Below are 19,723 nucleotides of genomic sequence, written 5' to 3' on the forward strand. Positions count from 1 at the left end.
TGCTCTTTTGCGACGTACAAAGGAGCGTTTGATCTGGCAGTCTTACTGTTCTGTTAATGCAACTTGTTGATGTTTAGAGCTTGATTGACACCATATCTTCATCTCCCTTGAAAATTAGAAGAGTCTAATAATAACACTCCCACTTCTCATTTGAGCTAATGCAAATTCTAAATTATTGATGGTTTTTGAAAATAGATTATTGGCCTGATTCTTAGGCGTGTTTTGCCCTTTCTTTTGATTTACAGATAGATAGATAGATAGATAGATAGATAGCTCATTTGCAAAGAGTCAGTGTGGTGTAGCTCATATAGCTCATAGATAGCTCATTTGCAAAGAATCAGTGTGGTGTAGTTGATAGAATGTCAGACTAAAATTGGGGAGACCCATGTACTGGGGGTAATGGGACTTGTAGTCCAACACATCCGGAGGGTACCAGGTTGGGGGAGCCTGGTGCAGAATATGGGTTAAATCCTTGCTCCCTTAACAATGGTCTTTCTACTCCTTTTGTCCCCAAACTAATGTTTCTGGAGTCTCCCCTGCATTGAATTCAGCAGACAGTTCTGGGAGCTTGATAGCTCTGTAGAACTCTGGAACTCCCTTCCAAGGGGGGCCCCCATCTCACATCCTCATTAATTACCTGCCATAACCAGCTGAAGACCTTCCTTTTGAATATGTATTTTTCAATATGTGCTTTTTTAATCTGCCTCTGCCTTGCACAAATGTGAAATATTTCAAACATTTGGAAATTTTAAATATTTTGACTGCTGTTGTATCATCTGCTGCTGTTTCTGTGTTCTAATGTTTAGCGTTTTAAAAAAAAATGTCAAGATGTTTTTAATTATTAAATTTATAATGTCTGTTGTTAACCGCCTTGAGCTCCCAGGAGGACAGGCAGGGTATAAATCAGTATAAAATATTGCACTATGAGTAGTGTACAATAAATCTATGACAACCTATGCAGGCTGGATCAGTCAGTTGTGCATCAATATACAGCTGAAATAAAAGCAGCTTATGGATTTGGGGCCATGTAGTTGTAGCCTGATCTATAATATAAGAGCAAAAATGGACAGCTCCAAACAAGCTGAAAGGGCTTCAGAGTAAACTTGCCTACTCGGTGCAATGTTGAACCATTGGCCTTTAGCCAATGCCGCTCTGTAAGATGCTCCAGTGAACATTGATTGCAGTATGAATGAGGAAGTCAGTAATTTAACAAGTAGCAAATTACTTACAGTTATGTATGTCTAGTTCTTAATTCTTTGTCAAGGCATAAAGTTGTTTAGCAGAGCTTAATTTGAGCCACAGGCATCTAGGGTTTGTTCTTGTAACCTGTTTTCAGTGCCAAAGCTCAGCCCTAGAACATGAGAACCCCCTGTCTCTAAGCAGGGGGTTGGACTCAATGGTCTTATAGGCCCCTTCCAACCCTACTATTCTATGATGCTATGATTCTATGAGTATATGCAGAGAGCCTCTCCATCACCATACAGTAAAACCAGAACAAACTTTAAAAAACCTGAAATTAGAGTGAAGGGCTTTGAGTCATTTGGATACAGACAAAATTAGGTAAACAGTTCCTACAGAAAATCAATGGGACAAGTTCACCATGGCTTAAGTCCCATTGATTTCAATGGGAACTAAGTTCAGCTAACTTAGATCTGGATCCAACTCCAGTGTGTTTTCATGAGTAGGTGAGTCACCAGCATTCGTGCTTGAGCCCCAGCACTTCTTATTTTAGATGCCAAGCTTCTAAAATGCAGCAGCGAAGTGTGTCAGAAAAGTTGCTCAGTGCATAATAGGATAAAACACCAGACCATCCGTAAGGAACCGTCTGTAAAATAGGTCACACTTTTAAACGCCTTTCTAAAGTCCCCTTCCACTCTCGTCACACTTTGCTCCCTTTGAAGCAATACTACATCCCTTCTTTGCCCTGGGAGTTCCTGTAACGGAAGGGTGGTGTAACCATTGTTCAAAGAAATAAATAAACAAACAAACATTGCTGCCCCTGGTGAATGGCGTACTTTATGAATAGTCTCCTAGAGACCTGTTCTGATTCGGGGGCTGGTTATTCCTAACCCGTCACATGTTTTTTGTGTTCTTTTCAGGTCTGTTTGAAAGCTTCCATTGCTGCCAGGGACTATGTAACAGCAGCTGCCATTGTGTTCCTGATTGACCGATTCGTATATTGGGTAGATGGCTCCAGCCAGCTCCTTCAGATTGCCAAGAGGCTGCACAAGCTTCAGCCTACAACACCGATTGCCCCTCAGCTGGTGATTCGCCAGGCTCGCATCTCTGTAAATTCAGGTAATGGAACGCTGGTTGTAAACTACCCACCCCCTTCTCTCTCCATTTTCTCTCCCCAGTTCCAATTAGGAGCTACTTGACTTCCAGGAGGATACTTTGTCCCATTCTGGGAATGACATTTCTATGATCCCATCACCATCTTTTTAAACTGACACCCTGCTCCTGCCTGCCACATGCTCTTCCCCCTCCACATTCCTCCCACCTCTCCTGACCTGCATAAAGTGCAGGGCATAAATGGTTTCAGAGTGTGTGGGGGGGCGGGGGGAGGGAGCAGGAGAGAAAATGGAAAATACTAATTGGAGCTTTTGTCTCCTGACAAATTTGCCCTGCTGTTTCAAATAGGGGTGTGTGAATTGCTGTACTTCTGAGCAAGACCCTCTGAAAAGTAGATTACACAGTCCTGGTATTTTCCATGAACTGTCCTAGTTGCATTAAAAAAAAATAACCTACTTGATGATGATGAAAATAATGCAATTAACCTGCTCATGTAAACTGACTCATCTAAACTGAGGTTTTTAACTTGCTTTCATTTTTTGGCACTGCCAAAAAAGTATTGGATGGTATTAGGCTTGTTTTTAAAAGATATATTCCTGATTATCTCAGGTAGGAAAAATCCAAACTAAATTGATGTTGTTGCATACAGTTTTTTTTAAATTGGCTTGCATAAACTACAAGTGAAATTTGCAATAAGAACTGGAGATCATAAGCTGACACTCTCCCATCTCTCTTCCCAGACTGAAATAGCTGCCTCCTTCAGAGAGCAGATGGGGGTAATGGGCCAGAGACACTAGGAAGGAACTTTCTGTTCTCTACCCTGGAGCTACCGCCCTGCCCATTAATGAGGCAAGACTACAATTCCCTGAAGTGGAGTTTACATTTATAATTTTTAAAATATACAAATGTTTCTTTTCTATTTCCAGGGAAACTATTAAAAGCTGAATATATCCTTAGCAGTCTTATTAATGACAATGGAGCAACAGGTACCTATAAGTTCTAGTTTCTACACTTCTATTGAGTTCTCATTTATACATGAATTCATTGTCTCATTTAGACTTCAAAACAGAGCTATTTAAAGCCTATTTTGTGCCTGGGGCAGGCAACATTTAGGTGTGTGTTCCTTAAGCTGTAAAGGTGTTAGATGAGAGGGAAGCTCCATTTTTGTCTTTATTCCTTCAGTGAGGATGACTTCAGACTAGGGATGTCAGAGAAATCTGCAACAGAATCAAATGGGTTCAGATTTCTATGAATCCAACCAGCAGATTCCAGAGAGGACCAGCTTTTCCCAAGTCACATGGATTCTATGGATTTCTGAACCGTTTTTTCAGCTTGTCGGAATTTCGCAGAAATATAGTAATACAAAAATATGTAAAATATAAAAACATTGGCCAAAAATGTGCATTTCCCCCATAGGCTAAAGTGTGAAAATGTGCATTTAGGAGGGATTTGCTCATTTTGGGGGGATTTGCCCATTTTTGCAAATGCAAATTTGCACAAATTTGGGTACTTGAAAAAAATCCGATTCCATCAAAGAACAGATGACAGATTGCAAGGTGCCTGACAATCTGCAAAACAGATGTGATGGATTTTACACGATCCATATATCCCTTCTTCAGACTACAGGGACTGGGTTCACATCATCATGGGGGGGAAATAAGCTGTGGTGGTTTATTTTCCCTCCCCACACCTGCTGGTCTCAAGCTGCCTAATGAGCATAACCATCCTTGCTGTGCACGGGTTGTTGTGATGTCCAAACCCAGTGAGGGTGGCTGGCTGGGGTGGTTTACAAACCACCCTGAAACCCATGGCCTTACCTTACTGCCACTCCCCCTGCCAATACACTGAATTATATTCAACTGGTCTTTTCATTCTTTTTATCAGGTGTGTGGAAGTACCCAAAAGAAAGTGATAGGATCCTTGTTCAGTCAGTCTGTATACAGATCAGAGGACAGATTCTACAGAAATTGGGTAGGATTTTTTGTTAGATTCATGCAGCGATCTCACATTCTTTGATTTCAGATGATCTCTCTCTGATATATACTGCTTCAGGGCCCTGGGTTGTGCAACCCTGTTTTACATTATAAGTCTATCCAGTGGTGTCATTCCACTAGCTCAAAGTTTCTACTGCTTGTGGAAACTCTGTATTTAGCCTTGCGTAACTCTCAAGTCCAATACTTTGGTTCTGCTTGCACAAGCTGCTGTGCAAGCTGTTCCACAAATCATTGCACAAAGTGTTTCATAATTCATTACAACTTCATTAGGTGTTGCTTGCACTAGTTGAGCTAGTAATCCCAGAGTGCAGGACATGGAATAATGGCCTCAAGTTACAGGAAGCCAGATTCTGGCTGAACATCAGGAAAAACTTCCTGACTGTTAGAGCAATACGACAATGGAACCAATTACCTAGGGAGGTGGTGGGCTGTCCCACACTGGAGGCATTCAAGATGAGGCTGGACAGCCATCTGTCAGGGATGCTCTGACTTGGATTCCTGCATTGAGCAGGGGGTTGGACTTGATGGCCTTGTAGGCCCCTTCCAACCCTACTATTCTATGATTCTGTGATTAATGATGACAGTTGTGCAACCACTAGTGAATAACGCCATCTCTTGTAATTTTTTCTCTAGCATCGTGTTGCATAGACCGCTATGTTTTACTAAGCTTTTAGACTGTGTTTAAGCTTTATGTAAGTTCGTTGTGTTTTTAAACTTTATTTTGGGAACCACCCAGAGAACTTTGGCTATTGGGTGATATAGAAATTTAATTAATTAATTGGGCCGCACATAACAGCACACACTGTTACAAGTAGACTGTGATTTTTCTGGCCACAACATAGTCCTCATCTCCTAACAAAGAGTCTTACTATACAGCTGTATGCCTAGTTTGTTTATAAACAAGGCAAAACATATTGCCAAAAAATTCCAACTTCTGCATCAGTGTAACCCAAATGTTATGCCCAGAATTGCCTCAAGTTGCTTGCCTTACATAATTTCTTCTGCTTTCCAGTCAAGGTTTGATTGTTTTTTAAATTACAAGATGTTGGCTAATAGGAGATAAAAAGAAACGAGAAAAGGTTTCTGTCTCATTTCTGAGCCATGTTCGCATGATCACTTTGAGCCATGGTGAATTAGATAAGCCACTCTGTCATGCAGCATGTGCTGGGAGCCTACGGGCACCCATTCTGTAACCCCCACCCCCCCAGTAGGTTGTCATGTCATCCGAATCCAGTGGGGGCGGGTTGTTGGCATGGTTAACAAACCACCCAGAACCCATGTGCTGTTTTAGGCTTGTGGGTGGTTGTTAACCACACCAGTAACCCACTCTTGATGGGTTCAGATGACACAATAACCACGAGCAGGGCTTGGGTTTTACAACAGGTGCTCAGAGGTGTCCAGCATGTGCCACCATGGCTCAAAATGGTCATACAAACCAGGCCATTATCTGAGCTTGTAAACTGGCCTTAAGGTCTGTCACTAGCAAATCTCTTCCCACCCCGGCAAATTAAAAGGCATCATGATAAAAAAGGAAAAATGAATAAATATTTACCAAACCTGAGTTGGAAAACTGCGAAGCCATGAAATGATCCTGAAAACTCCCTAGTCTGGTCAGTCAAACTAAATGCATACATGTTAAAGAAGTTTGTTAAGAACATTGTTTCTTTTTGTAACTTGTTGGAAAGTTAATTTGTGTGTGTGTGTTTCAGGGATGTGGTATGAAGCAGCAGAGCTGATCTGGGCCTCAATTTTGGGTTATTTCACACTTCCACAGCCAGATAAAAAGGTGAGAATTGACTTTTTAAAAAAATCTGGAATATTCCCCCCTATTTATTTGTATCTGCAGAATTAATTTATATATTTATTTTATTTGTTACACATATATCCACCCAAGAGCCCAAGGCAGCATATGTGATCCTCCTCTTCTTTATTTATCGTCAAAACAGCCCTGTGAGCTAGGTTAGGCTGACGGTCAGTGACTGACTCAAACTCATTCAGCTTCATGGCTGAGTGGGGATTAGAACCCAGGTCTCCCAGTCCTAGTCTGACACTCTAACCAGTACACCACACATTTTGTTCATGTACATCATATTCCCCAGATTGATACTTATCCTCACAACCAGATCTGGTCACAAAGAAATGAATACAGCTTGCTGCAAACATAGTTAGGAGAAGTTGCGGGGGGAGGGGGCGCGGGGGACAATTTGTGAAGAAGAAACAAACCAGACCTCCCCCTGCCCCCCAACTCTGTTCTTCAACATCCCTGACCAAGAAACATGCCCAGACTTGCCTAGACATAACCAGGCATCTATGGGTACCAACATTTGCATTACTACACATCTGAGGTAACTCTCTCCCTTTGACCCTTCCATGACTCATCCCTTTACAAAGCACATGAAGGAATCACCTGAATTCATCTCGTGCTATTGATTGGTCAGACTGAATTTCCAGCCCCTCTCCGTAGCCTTGCAGCCCGGGGACTGCATGCTGCCCCCGAAGGCCTTTACTGTGGTCATCCAAGGGTGCTCTGAACTGCCATATTCCCCCCCCCATTGATTTCCATACTGCCTGTAATCTTCTCCCTTCCCCAGTGATCCTCATACAGATCACTCTTTTTCTGCCACTGCTAGCAGCAAAGAAAGAGTACTCTATATCAGGAACATTGCTGTGTGTGCGTGCATGTGTGCAAACGCTGGTAGCCCCCAAGCCAGCATCACATGCGGCCCTCGGGGCCAAAAAGGTAGTGCACCTCTGGCATACGCATTAACCTGGTTTTCACTGAGATCAAAGGAAAGTCTGAAACAGGGGCCTGGCCTTCTCCATAAATGTAAAAGTCTGGACCTCCTGCACGTTCAGGCTTAGGCTTAATCATTGTGAGTGACAACAGTTAATAACCCCTAAATAGATAACAAAGGGGGTCTGGCAGCCTGTCCTACCTCATTGGACTGATAGTGCAGATGCTCATTTGTCACACAAGTAGATCCCAGTGGAGGCTGGTGGCTCCAATGTCAGTGGGGTGATACATTCTCTCCTGGTTTCGGGCAGAAGCACACCAAACTCTAACGGAGTTATCCAAGGTGCGTAAGTGGCTTGGGTAGCTCCTTTAGAGCTCTGACTGGTTCTGACTGAAACCTGGAGCGGATTCACTGCACCACTGATGTTGGGGCCACCAGTCTCCACTAGTAGATCCTCTTGCAAGGAACTGGTGCCAGTTCAAGCAGCAGGCTAGAGTCCTTCCCAACCAGTGGAAAAGTGGACTGTCGTTTTCCCACTAAGAAAGTGACTGGCATGCAAACAGCCTGAGAAATCGCAAAAAGATGTTTCAGCTATTTGCAATGTACATAGCAAAGCACTCATTTGAAGTAAGCTAAAATGGAAGCAATAAAATATAAATCTGTCTCTCCGTGCTTCTCTCATAGGGGATTGCTACATCGTTGGGTATTTTGGCGGACATCTTTGTATCAATGAGTGAACATGATTACGACCGTTTTAAAAGCAACTCTCAGTTTTTTAGCATGGTAACTATTCTTGTCTCACAGCTGCGAACCCAAAATTGCTTAGATTGTGTTTGACGGACCCAACTAGGTGAATTCAGTGTGGTACATGAAGCTCACATTTCCACAAGGAGAAACAAGGTGAAACATAGGAAGCTGCCTTATATCAGATTGGACTGTTCTGATTTTATTGAAAATACAATAAAAATATATTTGAAAGAAAAGAAAAGCAGTATAGGTTGGCTCTTATAGATGGCTTGGATCTATATCAGGGGGTGGACAACCTCTAAGAGTCCGGGAGCCAATTCCCCCCTGCCGAATCCACTGGGGTCCATACCCCTGCCTCCCGCTGCCAAATGTGCCTTAGCAAAAACGGACAGGTTTTCCTTTAAAACAAGGACAAGCTGGCCCTTTTTTGCTGCCACACTGCTGCACCACAAACCACTACTTGTTTTCTTGAAAACAAGGAAAAATCACTCTTCTTTGCTGCTGTGCCACCAAATTTCAGCAGCAAATTTGGCAGCAGCAAGCAGGGGGCTGTGGAGACCACAAAAACAGGGGGTGCATGCAACCCACGAGATATGAGTTGCACACCCCTGATCTATGTAGTAAAGCAGGTGATGGAATCAGCTCTCAAAAAACAGAGGGTTTTTTGAGAACGGGGCAGAGGGGGGAGAAAAAAAGATCTAGCAAAACAAACCTGCCTAAACTTTTCTTTTTTCTGTTTCAACAGAACCTTCTTCAAGACTCTGACCATCGTTTGCTTTCAGCTGCTGAAGCTTGCAAACTGGCATCAGTCTTCAGCCAGTTCACACCACTGTTTGTGCTCACAGCAGTGGTATGTGCAATATTCAGTGCTACTGTTTCCTCCTAGTGCTGGAAATTCTTTACTACTACCCACTCTTGCAAAATACTGCTGTGTATTCTATATTGCAGAATTGTACTCTGTATTCCAGACTCAGATGCAATATGTGAAATGTAATGATGAAAGTGAAATGCAACATAGACTTCACTATATTGAACCTGCTCATTTTGGACAGCTGCTTACTATAAACCAGGGGTGGACAGATGCCAGGCTTATGGGATCTACTCTGATTTTTACTCAAATCCTGAAATGTATCAACCAGAGCCAGGTACAAAATAGTGGCCCAGGCAGATATATGCAAACAGTTAATGAACCAGGTGCTTTAGAATTCATGCTCAGCCTAAAAAATTGTGATCAGTAATCAAGCTCACAAGTCCTTTCATATAAAAATCCACTCCTGTTTTCCCTATTCACAAACATTATTTTTCAGCAAACTTAATTTAGTTGTTATTATTGTGGTGACGGGGAGGAAGTTTTGTTGTTGCTTTAGTTAGACAATTAGGAATCAGAAAACTTTGCTGATTTCATAGAATCACAGAATAGTAGGATTGGAAGGGGCCTAGAAGACCATCGAGTCCAACCCACACATCACCCAGATCTCTATCAGTAGATCGAGATCTACCTTCTGCCCACCTTTCCTATATCCCATTGGCTGTTGCCTATAACTTATGCTCCAATCTGATACATACATGGAAGCATATCTCATTGATTTGGGGGATGGACTCAATGGTCTTATAGGCCCCTTCCAACCCTACTATTCTGTGATTCTATGATTTCATTGGAACTTACTTTAGGGTAAGTGTGGTTAGAATTGCAGCTACAAGCTGCAAATTTTATGATTTATCTTTTGTTCTGGGGAAAATGAATCTTCAAGAAAATGAAGGTCCTTTGTACCTCTGTGCCTGTGATTTCACTTCAAAGGGTTTGAGAATATGGCTGTTTTTTCCTGTCCAGGCCCACCTCAGTCCTCCCCATTACTATAGAGAGATCAGTCCTTTAGAAGCGATCATATGTTTTGCAAGGGTTTGTACTAGATCACTAAAGATCCATTCAGCCAATGCAAAATTCTAACTGACATGAATGAAATGATCACTAGATATTTCAGAACAAGCCTGCTCAGTGTTCCTTTAGCGTAAAACAAAATTATCCAAGTCAAGTGATGTTTTATGGTTTATATTTTTATCTGTTCTATTTGTTGCCTTCTTTGATTATGGTTGTGTTGTTTTAGTATTTCATAGGGATGTACGAAAATCACTTACCTTTCGCGGATTATGCTGATGGTGGGGGGGGGAGGCGCTCCGTCCCTTCCCCCGGAATCCTGGATGGGGGGGGAGGCGCTCCGTTCCTCCCCCCCCCCAGAATCCTGGCCGGCCGGCTATGCTCCGCAGCAATTCTGCGGAGCCGCCGGCCAGCTCTGCCAGCAGCCAGACATCCGGCCGCTGGCTAGCAGGGACGCAAATGGTGGTGGCCATAGCCGCTGCCGTTTGCATCCCTGCAGTCAGCCGTGATAGGCTACATAAATGTTTACATAGCCTATCACGGCTGACTTTAAAAAACAAAACGCGTGTACACAAATGGCGGCGGCCATGGCCACCGCCATTTGCGTTCCTTATTTTGGCACGTCTTACGTAAACATTTACGTAGACTAAGACGGCGAAAATAAGGGGAACGCAAATAGTGTAGCGTCTACGCTATTTGCGTTCCCCTTATTTTCACCGTCTTAGTCTACGTAAATGTTTATGTAGACTAAGACGTGCCAAAATAAGGAACGCAAATGGCGGTGGCCATGGCCGCCGCCATTTGCGTATGCGTGTTTTTTGTTTTTAATGTCAGCCGTGATAGGCTACGTAAACATTTACGTAGCCTATCACGATTTTTTTAAAAAAACCTAGCCGTGATAGGCTACGTAAATCTTTATGTTGCCTATCACGTTTTTGTTTTTTTTTAACTGGAAATGGTGGTGGTGGCAGCCGGTCAGAAGACCGGCCGCCGCCGCTGCCGCCGCCGCTGCCACCGCCACAGCCGCCGCCGCCGCCAGGAAGATCTGCCCAAGGTAAGTCTCGTCCCGGGGGGGCAGGCCGTTCCGCCACCAATTTTGGGGGCCCAAATGCGCTGGCATTCGGCCTCCCCGAGATCCGTGGTGGAACTTTCGTACATCCCTAGTATTTCATTGTATTTTGCATGATTTTAATCATGCAGTCGCACATCACCCTGGTACCCACAAGGATGTAGAGCCGTTTTAATAAATAAGTAAATAAAATAAATAAGTGTAATGGGCCAAATGTAGAAAACATGAGTAACTGAAAATCATTGTAAAATCGAAGCTTTCCAATGGCATGAATTCAAATTTGCCATTTCAAGGATCTCAGCTTCAAATTTGACACATGAATCTGAAAGATCCTATTCATTTCAGCTGTACTTGTTTTACAGAACATCCGAGGTACATGTTTGCTGTCTTACAGCTATTCAAGGAAATGTCCTTCAGAAAAGCAAAAGTTGTATTTGTCTGAAGCAAAAGAGTCCTTTGAAATTGGCATCCTTAGTAAGAAGGACAAAGAACCAGTCACCAGCAAACAGGAACTCCACAGTTTTATCAAGGCAGCTTTCTGCCTTACAAAAGTGCATCAGCGGCTTTATGGAGAGAGCAAGAGACTTAATCAAGTGAACCAGTTGTGCCAGGAAGCCTTGGAGAAGCTGTATGCTTATAGTTATTCACCACATACCGAAGAGCAAGACAAAGACCAGCTTGCCAAGGATATTATGTGCCTGGTCATGTGTGTTAAGGAGCAACTGCAAGTGCAGAATTTTTCTAACTCAGACGCCAAATCTTATATTCCAGATAGCTACAAAACAGATATTGAAAAGCAGATTGTGAATGGCGAACAGAGCTTTGAAAAAGTCCTCAAAATGCATTCCCAGCATCATGAAGCCATTTGTGACGTTTTTGAAAGTGCTTGCAAGAGCCGCAAGGTGAGATCAGGAGAAGGCAAAACAGGAGCCTGTATCACAGCGTTGAAAACTGAAACCAGAAATATGGACACTGTGTGCACTACTGAAGAAATATCACATCAGAGAAAAGATCCTGTGAAGATCTCGGTTGCTCAAGAGGCAAAGAAAAGTAAAGAGGGGCTTAAGGACCAAATGCAAAAGAAATTAAGCCATGTGAATGTTTCCATTGATGAAGAGACAGAAAGTGAACCTCCAGAAAGGGGTGAAAACAATGCTGATAGCATGCAAAGTAGTTCTCAGAGCAGGAGTGAAGCTTCTGGTTCACTGAGATCTTGGAGCAAAGTGTCCAAATTGAGTTCCTTTGCGAGTTGGGAAGAGATTGACTACAATGGACACGAACTGCCCCAAGATGAGGTTCATAAAACAAAGAGCACCTCAGGTGAAGAGCAAGATCACTCTGTAGCCATGACTGAAGACGCTGAAGAAAATGTTCAAGAGTGTGATCTTGGCTTGTTGTCTTCCAAAACTCATCAGCTCTCCCTTCAAGAAGCTAAAAGTGACTGTACATATCCATTAAAGTATCCTTTTCAGAACAATATAACTTTGACTAATAGACTAGCAGGACCATACCCAAATTTCAGAGAGGGGCATTTGGAGGGCACAGAGGATGCTTTAAAGCAGTCCCTCAGGGAAGCCAGTAGCACCAACTCAAAAAATAGTAATGATCCTTCAAGTGATGTAATGAGTCTCACTTCTGAACAACATTCATCTGGAATTATTATCCCCTTTGCAGCAATGGATTCCAGGACCAAGGACAGCACCAAGAATGCTGGTGCCATTTCTAATCATAATCAGCACACCATTGGAAAAGGAAACACAGAAAACCCTAAAAGCTGCAAACAACTTACAGAACCAATATCTAGAAACCTTGGGCCATTGGTTGACCCAGAAGGAGAAACTCTAGACACAACTGAAGATGTGCAAATGAATCCACACCTACCTGTTGATAGGATGACACCTGCTTCCATAAACAGCAGCATGCTAAAGCCAGAACGTGATCATTTTGTACAAAATTGGATTAACAAATCTATTGCTGTGATGCCTCCAGGAGGATCCTCTGAAATACCTGAAGTTTACCCCCAAGCAGAAACAGCAGACGATTGGGAATTTGCTTCTAATAGTGGAAGGCGAGAAGTAGATCACATTGCTGACATGTGCATAATGAGAGATCAACACAAACACAGGCCTGACACCACCAATTCTTCAGGGAGAGACAACAAGCCACAACCGAATCAATCTAGTGATTGTGCTACTACTGAAGAAGATGAAGACGAAAAGCTAGGGAACATTTTGAACAGGACACTCAGTTCAAGCTCTTCTCTAAAATCGTGGTACAGAGCACCCCATTTTTCCAGCAGTTTTTCTGAACTGGGGAGTCCTTCATTTTTGAACTCCAGTGGGAGCTCTTTTGTCTTTATGGGTAGGACTAAAGAACAGATCCTACAATCTCGCACTCTGAGCGATGATGACTATGGCAGGCTCTTGTCAGGTGTAGAACATACCTGGCTAGTAGAGAGGATGAAGAATACAGGGCTCTTTAAGCCAAACCTGCTCCGTAAAGCACACCGTGAGTAGAAACTAACTAACTAACTAACTAACGTAGTAGAAACTAACTAACTAACTAACTAACTAACTATTATTGGGATCAAACTAACTTGATCCCAAGAATGTTGAACTGAAGGGGTGTTGAACGTCTTTCAGCCCAAGAGCTGAATTCAATTTCAGAGAAGCTCTCACTGCATCCCAGTGTGGACAGGGCCAAAGGCAAAAGGGGCGGACCGAAATACCAAAAAATACCAGCATATTTTAGCGTAAAGTTCTTCCTGCCAGTAACAAAGCCCTAGGGGAGGCATTTCCACCTTTTTAGAATGGGGGAAAGCGCACAACAGTCAGGAAGCCACCAAATTATTGCCAGCTGGAGGAAGGATGGGGCCAGGTGAAGGGGGCAGGGCCATCTGGGGACACCTAGAGGGACCCCAGGTGGGCCTGATTTGGCCCACGTGCCTGAGGTTCAACACCCCTGACTCAAGTAGGGTGTTGAACCTCAGAAGATTGCACCTTGGCTGATTTACAAGCCCCAAACACTTAAGGTGTTTTAATTCATGCATGAGCTACACTGGAGGGCGCACATCTCATTCAGAGGGAATCCATGAGTTCCCCTTCTGTACGTTACAACAGAAGCACAAAAACAGGCTTTTTTGTAATATGCAAAGCTACTGTGCAGATGCTGTTTAACAATGTTAGCCCTACTTTTAGGTGACACCCCTCCCCTCAGGCAGGAGATTTGGGGCTACTATTGAAGGGCAGCCTAGGAAAGCCCTATCCTGTCCCTGTTTGGAATGACCTCGTTTGCATCATCACCATAGGTTTAGCCACACAGGCTTGTTGAAGTTGCAATGCGTGCTGGGTATCATTTGCCTAATTCCCCGCCCAGATGCAGCTTGTGTTGTCCAAACCTGGGCAACATTGCTTTTTGGAGGGGGGAACAACCCCCAAATAACCCATGGCCTAATGCTGGGTTATTTGAGTGTTGTTTCCCCCTTCAACAAACCATGCTGCCTGGGTTCAGATGACACAACAAGCCACAAATGATGCCTGGCATGCACCATGGTTCTTTTAACCTGCAGCAATCATGTGAACTCGCCCCTTTAATTCAATTGGGCTCACTCATATGTAAGTATGCATAAGACTACAACCTTAGTTTTTACTTACCACTGTGCTTGGTTTGTTATATTCTTGCCACCATGCTTGCCATGGGGCAGGGGGGGCGGATTTGGATGTTCGCCAAATCAGCACCAAATTGTCTTGGGCCATCTTTGCTGTTAGCTGCCTTATTCAGAACTACTAAAGTGAACTATTTGAATGTTGATGCATTTTCCTTCCTTCCTTCCCCCGCCCCCCTGCTATCTTAGCTTTTGATGTACGTGAAAGACTACACCCCATCTTATACACCACAACCAAATGAAGTCCCAAGATTTCTGATGGAATAAATTCCAGTTTCGCTTGAATGTATGCGCTTAGTATTCATGCTTAGCAAGAAGATACTTCTCCTTGCATTTCCATTTTTGCCTATCCACTGAGTTTAGAACAGTATTTTAGGTTGCAACCCTATGCTCATTTACCTGGCAGTGGGCACCATGGAACTTACTTCTCAGTAAACTTGCAGAGAGCTGGGCTGTTAACCTCACACTGCCTCTCTGAAGTACTCTAGGCTGATAAATTATTCGCCCAAGGCCAATCAGCAACAAGCTACATACTGAGCATTTGAGATTTGAAACTGGGTTTCCATCATCCAAAACTAACTCTCTTGCTCTCACACTATGCCAGTGCTGAAGTTTTTTTTTACACTTGGCATCTTCTGTACCAGTTTTACATACCTTCTCTTGGGATCAGCATGTGTTACATGGGGGAAGACCCAAAGAGGTGGCAAATATATCTATGATACATTCATTTGCAGGCATGCGTTTGTCATATTCACGCTTAACCTTTTTCCAGTGTATGTTTGAAAGATCTTGGGCCCAATCTAGGAAACATTAGTCATTTAGGGCGCAATCCTATCAGGATAGGCGGCCGCCTCCGAACTCGGAGACGACTGCCTCTCCAATGCAGGGCAGGAGCAGCGCAGAGGGGATCTTCCCCTCCGCTCTTCAGCCGCCCTGCATTCGATTTCAGCTGTCTAGCCATGGGAAGCCAGAGTGGAGGGCGGGGGGGAACACTAGACAACGCATAAGAAGCGTCAGAAAGGCACTTCTGCCCTCCCCACCACACCCTGCCCCCAGGAACACCCCGTTGTCACTGCTCTGAACTGCTCTTACAAGCGCAGAGCACGGAGCCAATCCATGCAGCCTATGAGGCAGCGTGGGAGGGGTGGAGGTCAGTTCTCAGGGAACCAACCTCGGAGCGCGGGCTGACTAGAGGCCATAGGACTGTGCCCTTAAGCACTGAAGTAGGACTTCACTTCAGATAAATGAAGTGCCAATAGAGGACTTCAGAGGAAATTAGGGCCAAACTACACATGACACAGGAGATCAATGAATGGATCTTCCAATATCAGGGGGGGGGTTCATTAAAAGCAAGTGCATGGGGCCAGAATTTGGGTTAGGCCCGTGGTGCTGGGGAAGAGGGTGGTACTCTTTCCCACCACTGACTTAAATCACAGACAAAACAAGGCTGCTGTAAGCTGTGGGGAGGTGGGCAGCAGATACAGGTATCGGTCATTTTCTTCCTCCTCAGCTAATACTAGCTTTGGGGGAGCAATTTCAGTTGGGGAAATGACTCAAGGGGAAAGGTCAATGCCTTCCCCTTCTCCAGTGTTGTGGCCCCAATCCAAATCTCTTAAAAACTTAAGAAAAGCCATGCTGGATCAGACCAAAGACCTATCTAGTCCATCGTTCTGCTCGCACCGTGGTCAATCCAATGCTCATGGGAAACCCACAAGCAGGACATGAGGGCAACAGCACACTCCCACTCATGATCCCTAGCAAATGGCATACAGAGGCATATTGCCTCTGATACTGGCCTGGTCATCATGACTAGTAGCTCCTGAGAGCCTTATCCTCCATGAATTTGTCTAATAGCCTTTTAATGCTATCCAAATTGGTAGCCATCACTACATCTCTCCCCTCCATGGCCGCTTTTAATTGGGGGAGAGGTGGGGGAACAATGTTGAGAGATCTGATCTCCTCATTATGTGTACCTTTGTCCTGTGATACCCAAATCCTTTACTTTATACTTTATATCTTTTTGAATGTTTTTGTTGTCATCTTATATTCTCAACAAGCAAGAGAAATCCCTTTTCTTTTAGGATGCAACACTTTTTATTTTAGCTTCTGTTATTCTGCAAGGGAGCTGTGAGGAATACATTCCCACCTTGAAGCAGTTCCCAAGCAATTCACCCTGCCTTGCCTTCCTGCCTCTCTGTTTATACTACACTGTAGCAATGAATGCAACTTCCTACAGGTCAAGCTGTGAAAGCAAAATGTCATAGCTCTGTGACTCTGTCTGGGAAAGGACATTGATCCCAGCGAGAAAACACGTTAACTCTGCCATCTCATTCTTGGTTACTGGTACGGAACAACTCTTTGCCAAGGAAGGTGTCAAATCATTTGTCTTCTTTTCCAGCCGCTCTTCTTTTGAAATACTCTAAGAAATCGGGGCTTTGGAGAGCCCAGGAAACAGCTGTATATATTGGAGACTACCTGAGTGTGGCAAAGAAAGGCAAACAAAGGAATGCATTTTGGATACACTTTCTGCACCAGGAAGAGACGCTGGGAAGGTATTGCTCAAACCAGTGTGACATTTTTCAACCCTGGATTTGTAGTTGGGGCAGGGACCATAGCTTAGTGGTAGACCACATGCTTCCTATGCAGCACTGCCACTAGGATGGCCTTTACTATTTCCTCTCTTTGGAACTGACTGTCATGCATCTTTTTCAGAGAAAGAAAACTGGGACTAGGCCTTCTCAGCAGTGGCACCACAGCTCTGGAGTGCCCTCCCTGTGTTGGCCCACCAAGTTCCATCTTTGCTTTCTTTATTTTTTGTAGGCTGGTTAAACCTGGCAGCTTCGCCTGGCTTTTCCATACTTTTTATAATGTCACATGAAGGCATGATGTGACCAAAGGCAAAGCACTTTTGAGGCTGCATTCCAGAGCAAATTACTAGGAAGTAAGTCCCACCGAACTGGTGTCAGGTTCCTGGCTGACCTGTGCTCAGGGGCAAGGGCCTTGCTAGATACTTAAAAGATATGGGGCACAGGCCTATGACACAAATTTGCATATGCTAATATATGTAGAAATTACACACGCACGCATGCATGCAAATTTAAAATTACTAGAATTTATTTGCATTTCAATAATGTTAGCAAACTCTCTGGAAAAGACCCTGATGCTGGGAAAGACTGAAGGCAAAAGGAGAAGGGGACGGCAGAGGATGAGATGGCTAGATAGCATCACCGATGCAATGAATATGAACTTGAGCACACTCCGGGAGAGAGCGGAGGACAGGAAGGCCTGGCGTGCTCTGGTCCATGGGGTCACGAAGAGTCGGACACGACTGAACGACTGAACAACAACAATGTTAGCAAAAACAACCGTGAAATGAATAGTGCTCTTGAGCATATGCAGAATGCTTTTCTCTCACCACTGTTTTCCATACTATGGCTAAGGTATGGAGAAACTACCTCTGAGCATGTACAGAATGCCTTTCCGTCACCACTGAATATACAGTCTGTGCAAAAAGGAAACAAAATACAAACAGCAAAACACGCATAAGATCGGGCTGAGGAAAGGGTAGACACGTCAGTGGAGTGGGATGGCGTGGGCAGTTTATTTAGCCTGCTGTAGCATGCTCAGAACTCAGGACTTTTTTCTGAGTAAACATGCAGAGGATCGGGCTGCAAAGTTACATGTCAGAGGAGTAGGATTGGGATTCCATAGAGAACTTCACTCCCACAGAAGACGTGGGACAGCCTGAGGAGTTCTGTCACAGGGGCACCTTATCTGGGGTCCCAAAGACCCTTTCGCATCATGAGCCCCACCATGGTTCTGGAGTTAAATTGTCTAGGTTTTGGTCTTATATCCACTGCCTAGCCATTTGCGCATGCTCCAAGTTAAGATGAGGCAAACAGGAATAACAGGACTGAGTCTGGCTAGTGGAGACTGGCAAGCAAGAGAAGCATTATTTCCCTACTCAGAAGAAGTTCTACATCTCTAAAGCGCCTCCAGCTTCAAAGCTGGGAAATCTTGGAGACGGTGGCAGCTACTCATCATAAAGGGGCACACCTCCCCTGAGAGCACATCCCTGTTTGCCCCAGGGTGCAATACTGTGGTCTCAGGCAGGGCATCCCAGGGCCATAGGATACTGCAGTTTTCCCCTCCATGGGCTGAGTGGGAGGACCACACACAGAGCTCCTCCCTGCATCCTGATGGAGCTTCTGGCTGCCAGGGCTGCCCTACAGGCAGGTTTAAGGGGAGTTTGTGGATGCACCAAATCCAAAGCCCCTTCCTTACTTGGATGCACTGCCAAACTGGAGGGGCGCTATGACAGGCCTGGACTTGGTGTAGCTCTTTCCCCTCCCATTGGAATCAACAGGGAGGCCAAATTTAAAGAGGAAAAAACAGAGGCCAAAAAGGTCAAAATCGCCCTGCCTTTTGTCCTGACTGACACACACCCAGCAGGGCTTAGGGAAGGGACGGTTTCTTCCCAACAGTGTCTCTCCACCCCCACTTCAACACAGGATTGTTCAGCCTGGATTGTGTTTTATGGTTTTATATTGTTGTACACCATTATGATGGCTATAGCAGAAAAGCAGTGAATAAATTTCCCAGATAAATAAACGATAGCTATTTATGGTGTGCAATATATTTTTCACAGGTATGTTGGTAAAGAGTACAAAGAAGAGAAGGAGCTTCTCCACCATTTCAGTGACGTGGAGCGGCAAATGACTGCCCAGTACTACGTGACGGAATTCAACAAAAGACTGTACGAGCAAAAAATCCCAACACAAATATTTTACATCCCATCAGTGGTACTCTTGGTAAGGAGTGAACAGAAGGCTCTAAGGGATTCAGCTGATGAAAGGAGCAGGCAGAAGATGAAGGACAAATACTGCCCTCTTTACTATAATTCCCAGCATTCCTAACTATTGGTCAGGCTGGCTGGGGTTGATGGGAGCTGAATCCAAAACATTTGGAGGGCACAGTTTGAAACTCTATGCATATCATAATCCTCTTTTTGTTCCCCAGGTACTAGAAGGGAAGTCTATACAAGGATGTATAAGTGTGGAGCCCTATATTCTGGGGGAATTTGTGAAGTTATCCAATAACACCAAAGTAGTAAAACTGGAATACAAAGCCACAGAATATGGACTTGCTTATGGCCACTTCTGCTATGAGTTTTCCCAAGGCAGAGATGTGGTGGTTGATTTACAAGGTTTGTACTTGAGGACACTGAATGATGAAATGCAGTGTTTTATTGGATTATTGTGGATGCAATCATAAACACACTTTCTAGGGAGTAAGCCCACTGAATACAGTGGGGCTTATGTCTGAGTAAACCTACATAGGATTGCA

At 44.2% G+C, this 19,723-nt stretch overlaps 1 protein-coding gene across 7 annotated transcripts in view; it reads left to right on the forward strand.

Annotated features, from left to right (window-relative positions):
* Positions 1 to 19,723, forward strand: part of ALPK1 (alpha kinase 1) — a 97,528-nt gene that overhangs the window by 70,401 nt on the left and 7,404 nt on the right. For 2 of the 7 annotated variants that reach the window (XM_084855868.1, XM_084855869.1), the window contains exons 4-14: positions 2,100 to 2,298; positions 3,219 to 3,278; positions 4,177 to 4,263; positions 5,996 to 6,072; positions 7,706 to 7,804; positions 8,514 to 8,618; positions 8,737 to 8,913; positions 11,076 to 13,221; positions 16,776 to 16,929; positions 19,026 to 19,188; positions 19,397 to 19,583. In XM_084855868.1, coding sequence (XP_084711994.1) covers positions 2,100 to 2,298; positions 3,219 to 3,278; positions 4,177 to 4,263; positions 5,996 to 6,072; positions 7,706 to 7,804; positions 8,514 to 8,618; positions 8,737 to 8,913; positions 11,076 to 13,221; positions 16,776 to 16,929; positions 19,026 to 19,188; positions 19,397 to 19,583 — 3,454 coding nt within the window. The other 5 variants (XM_084855871.1, XM_084855870.1, XM_084855872.1 and 2 more) reach the window with 4 other exon arrangements.

This window comes from Heloderma suspectum, chromosome 5, assembly GCF_057233095.1.
Source record: "Heloderma suspectum isolate Gila_16-S chromosome 5, 16-S_ref, whole genome shotgun sequence".
Taxonomy (NCBI): Eukaryota; Metazoa; Chordata; class Lepidosauria; order Squamata; family Helodermatidae; genus Heloderma; species Heloderma suspectum.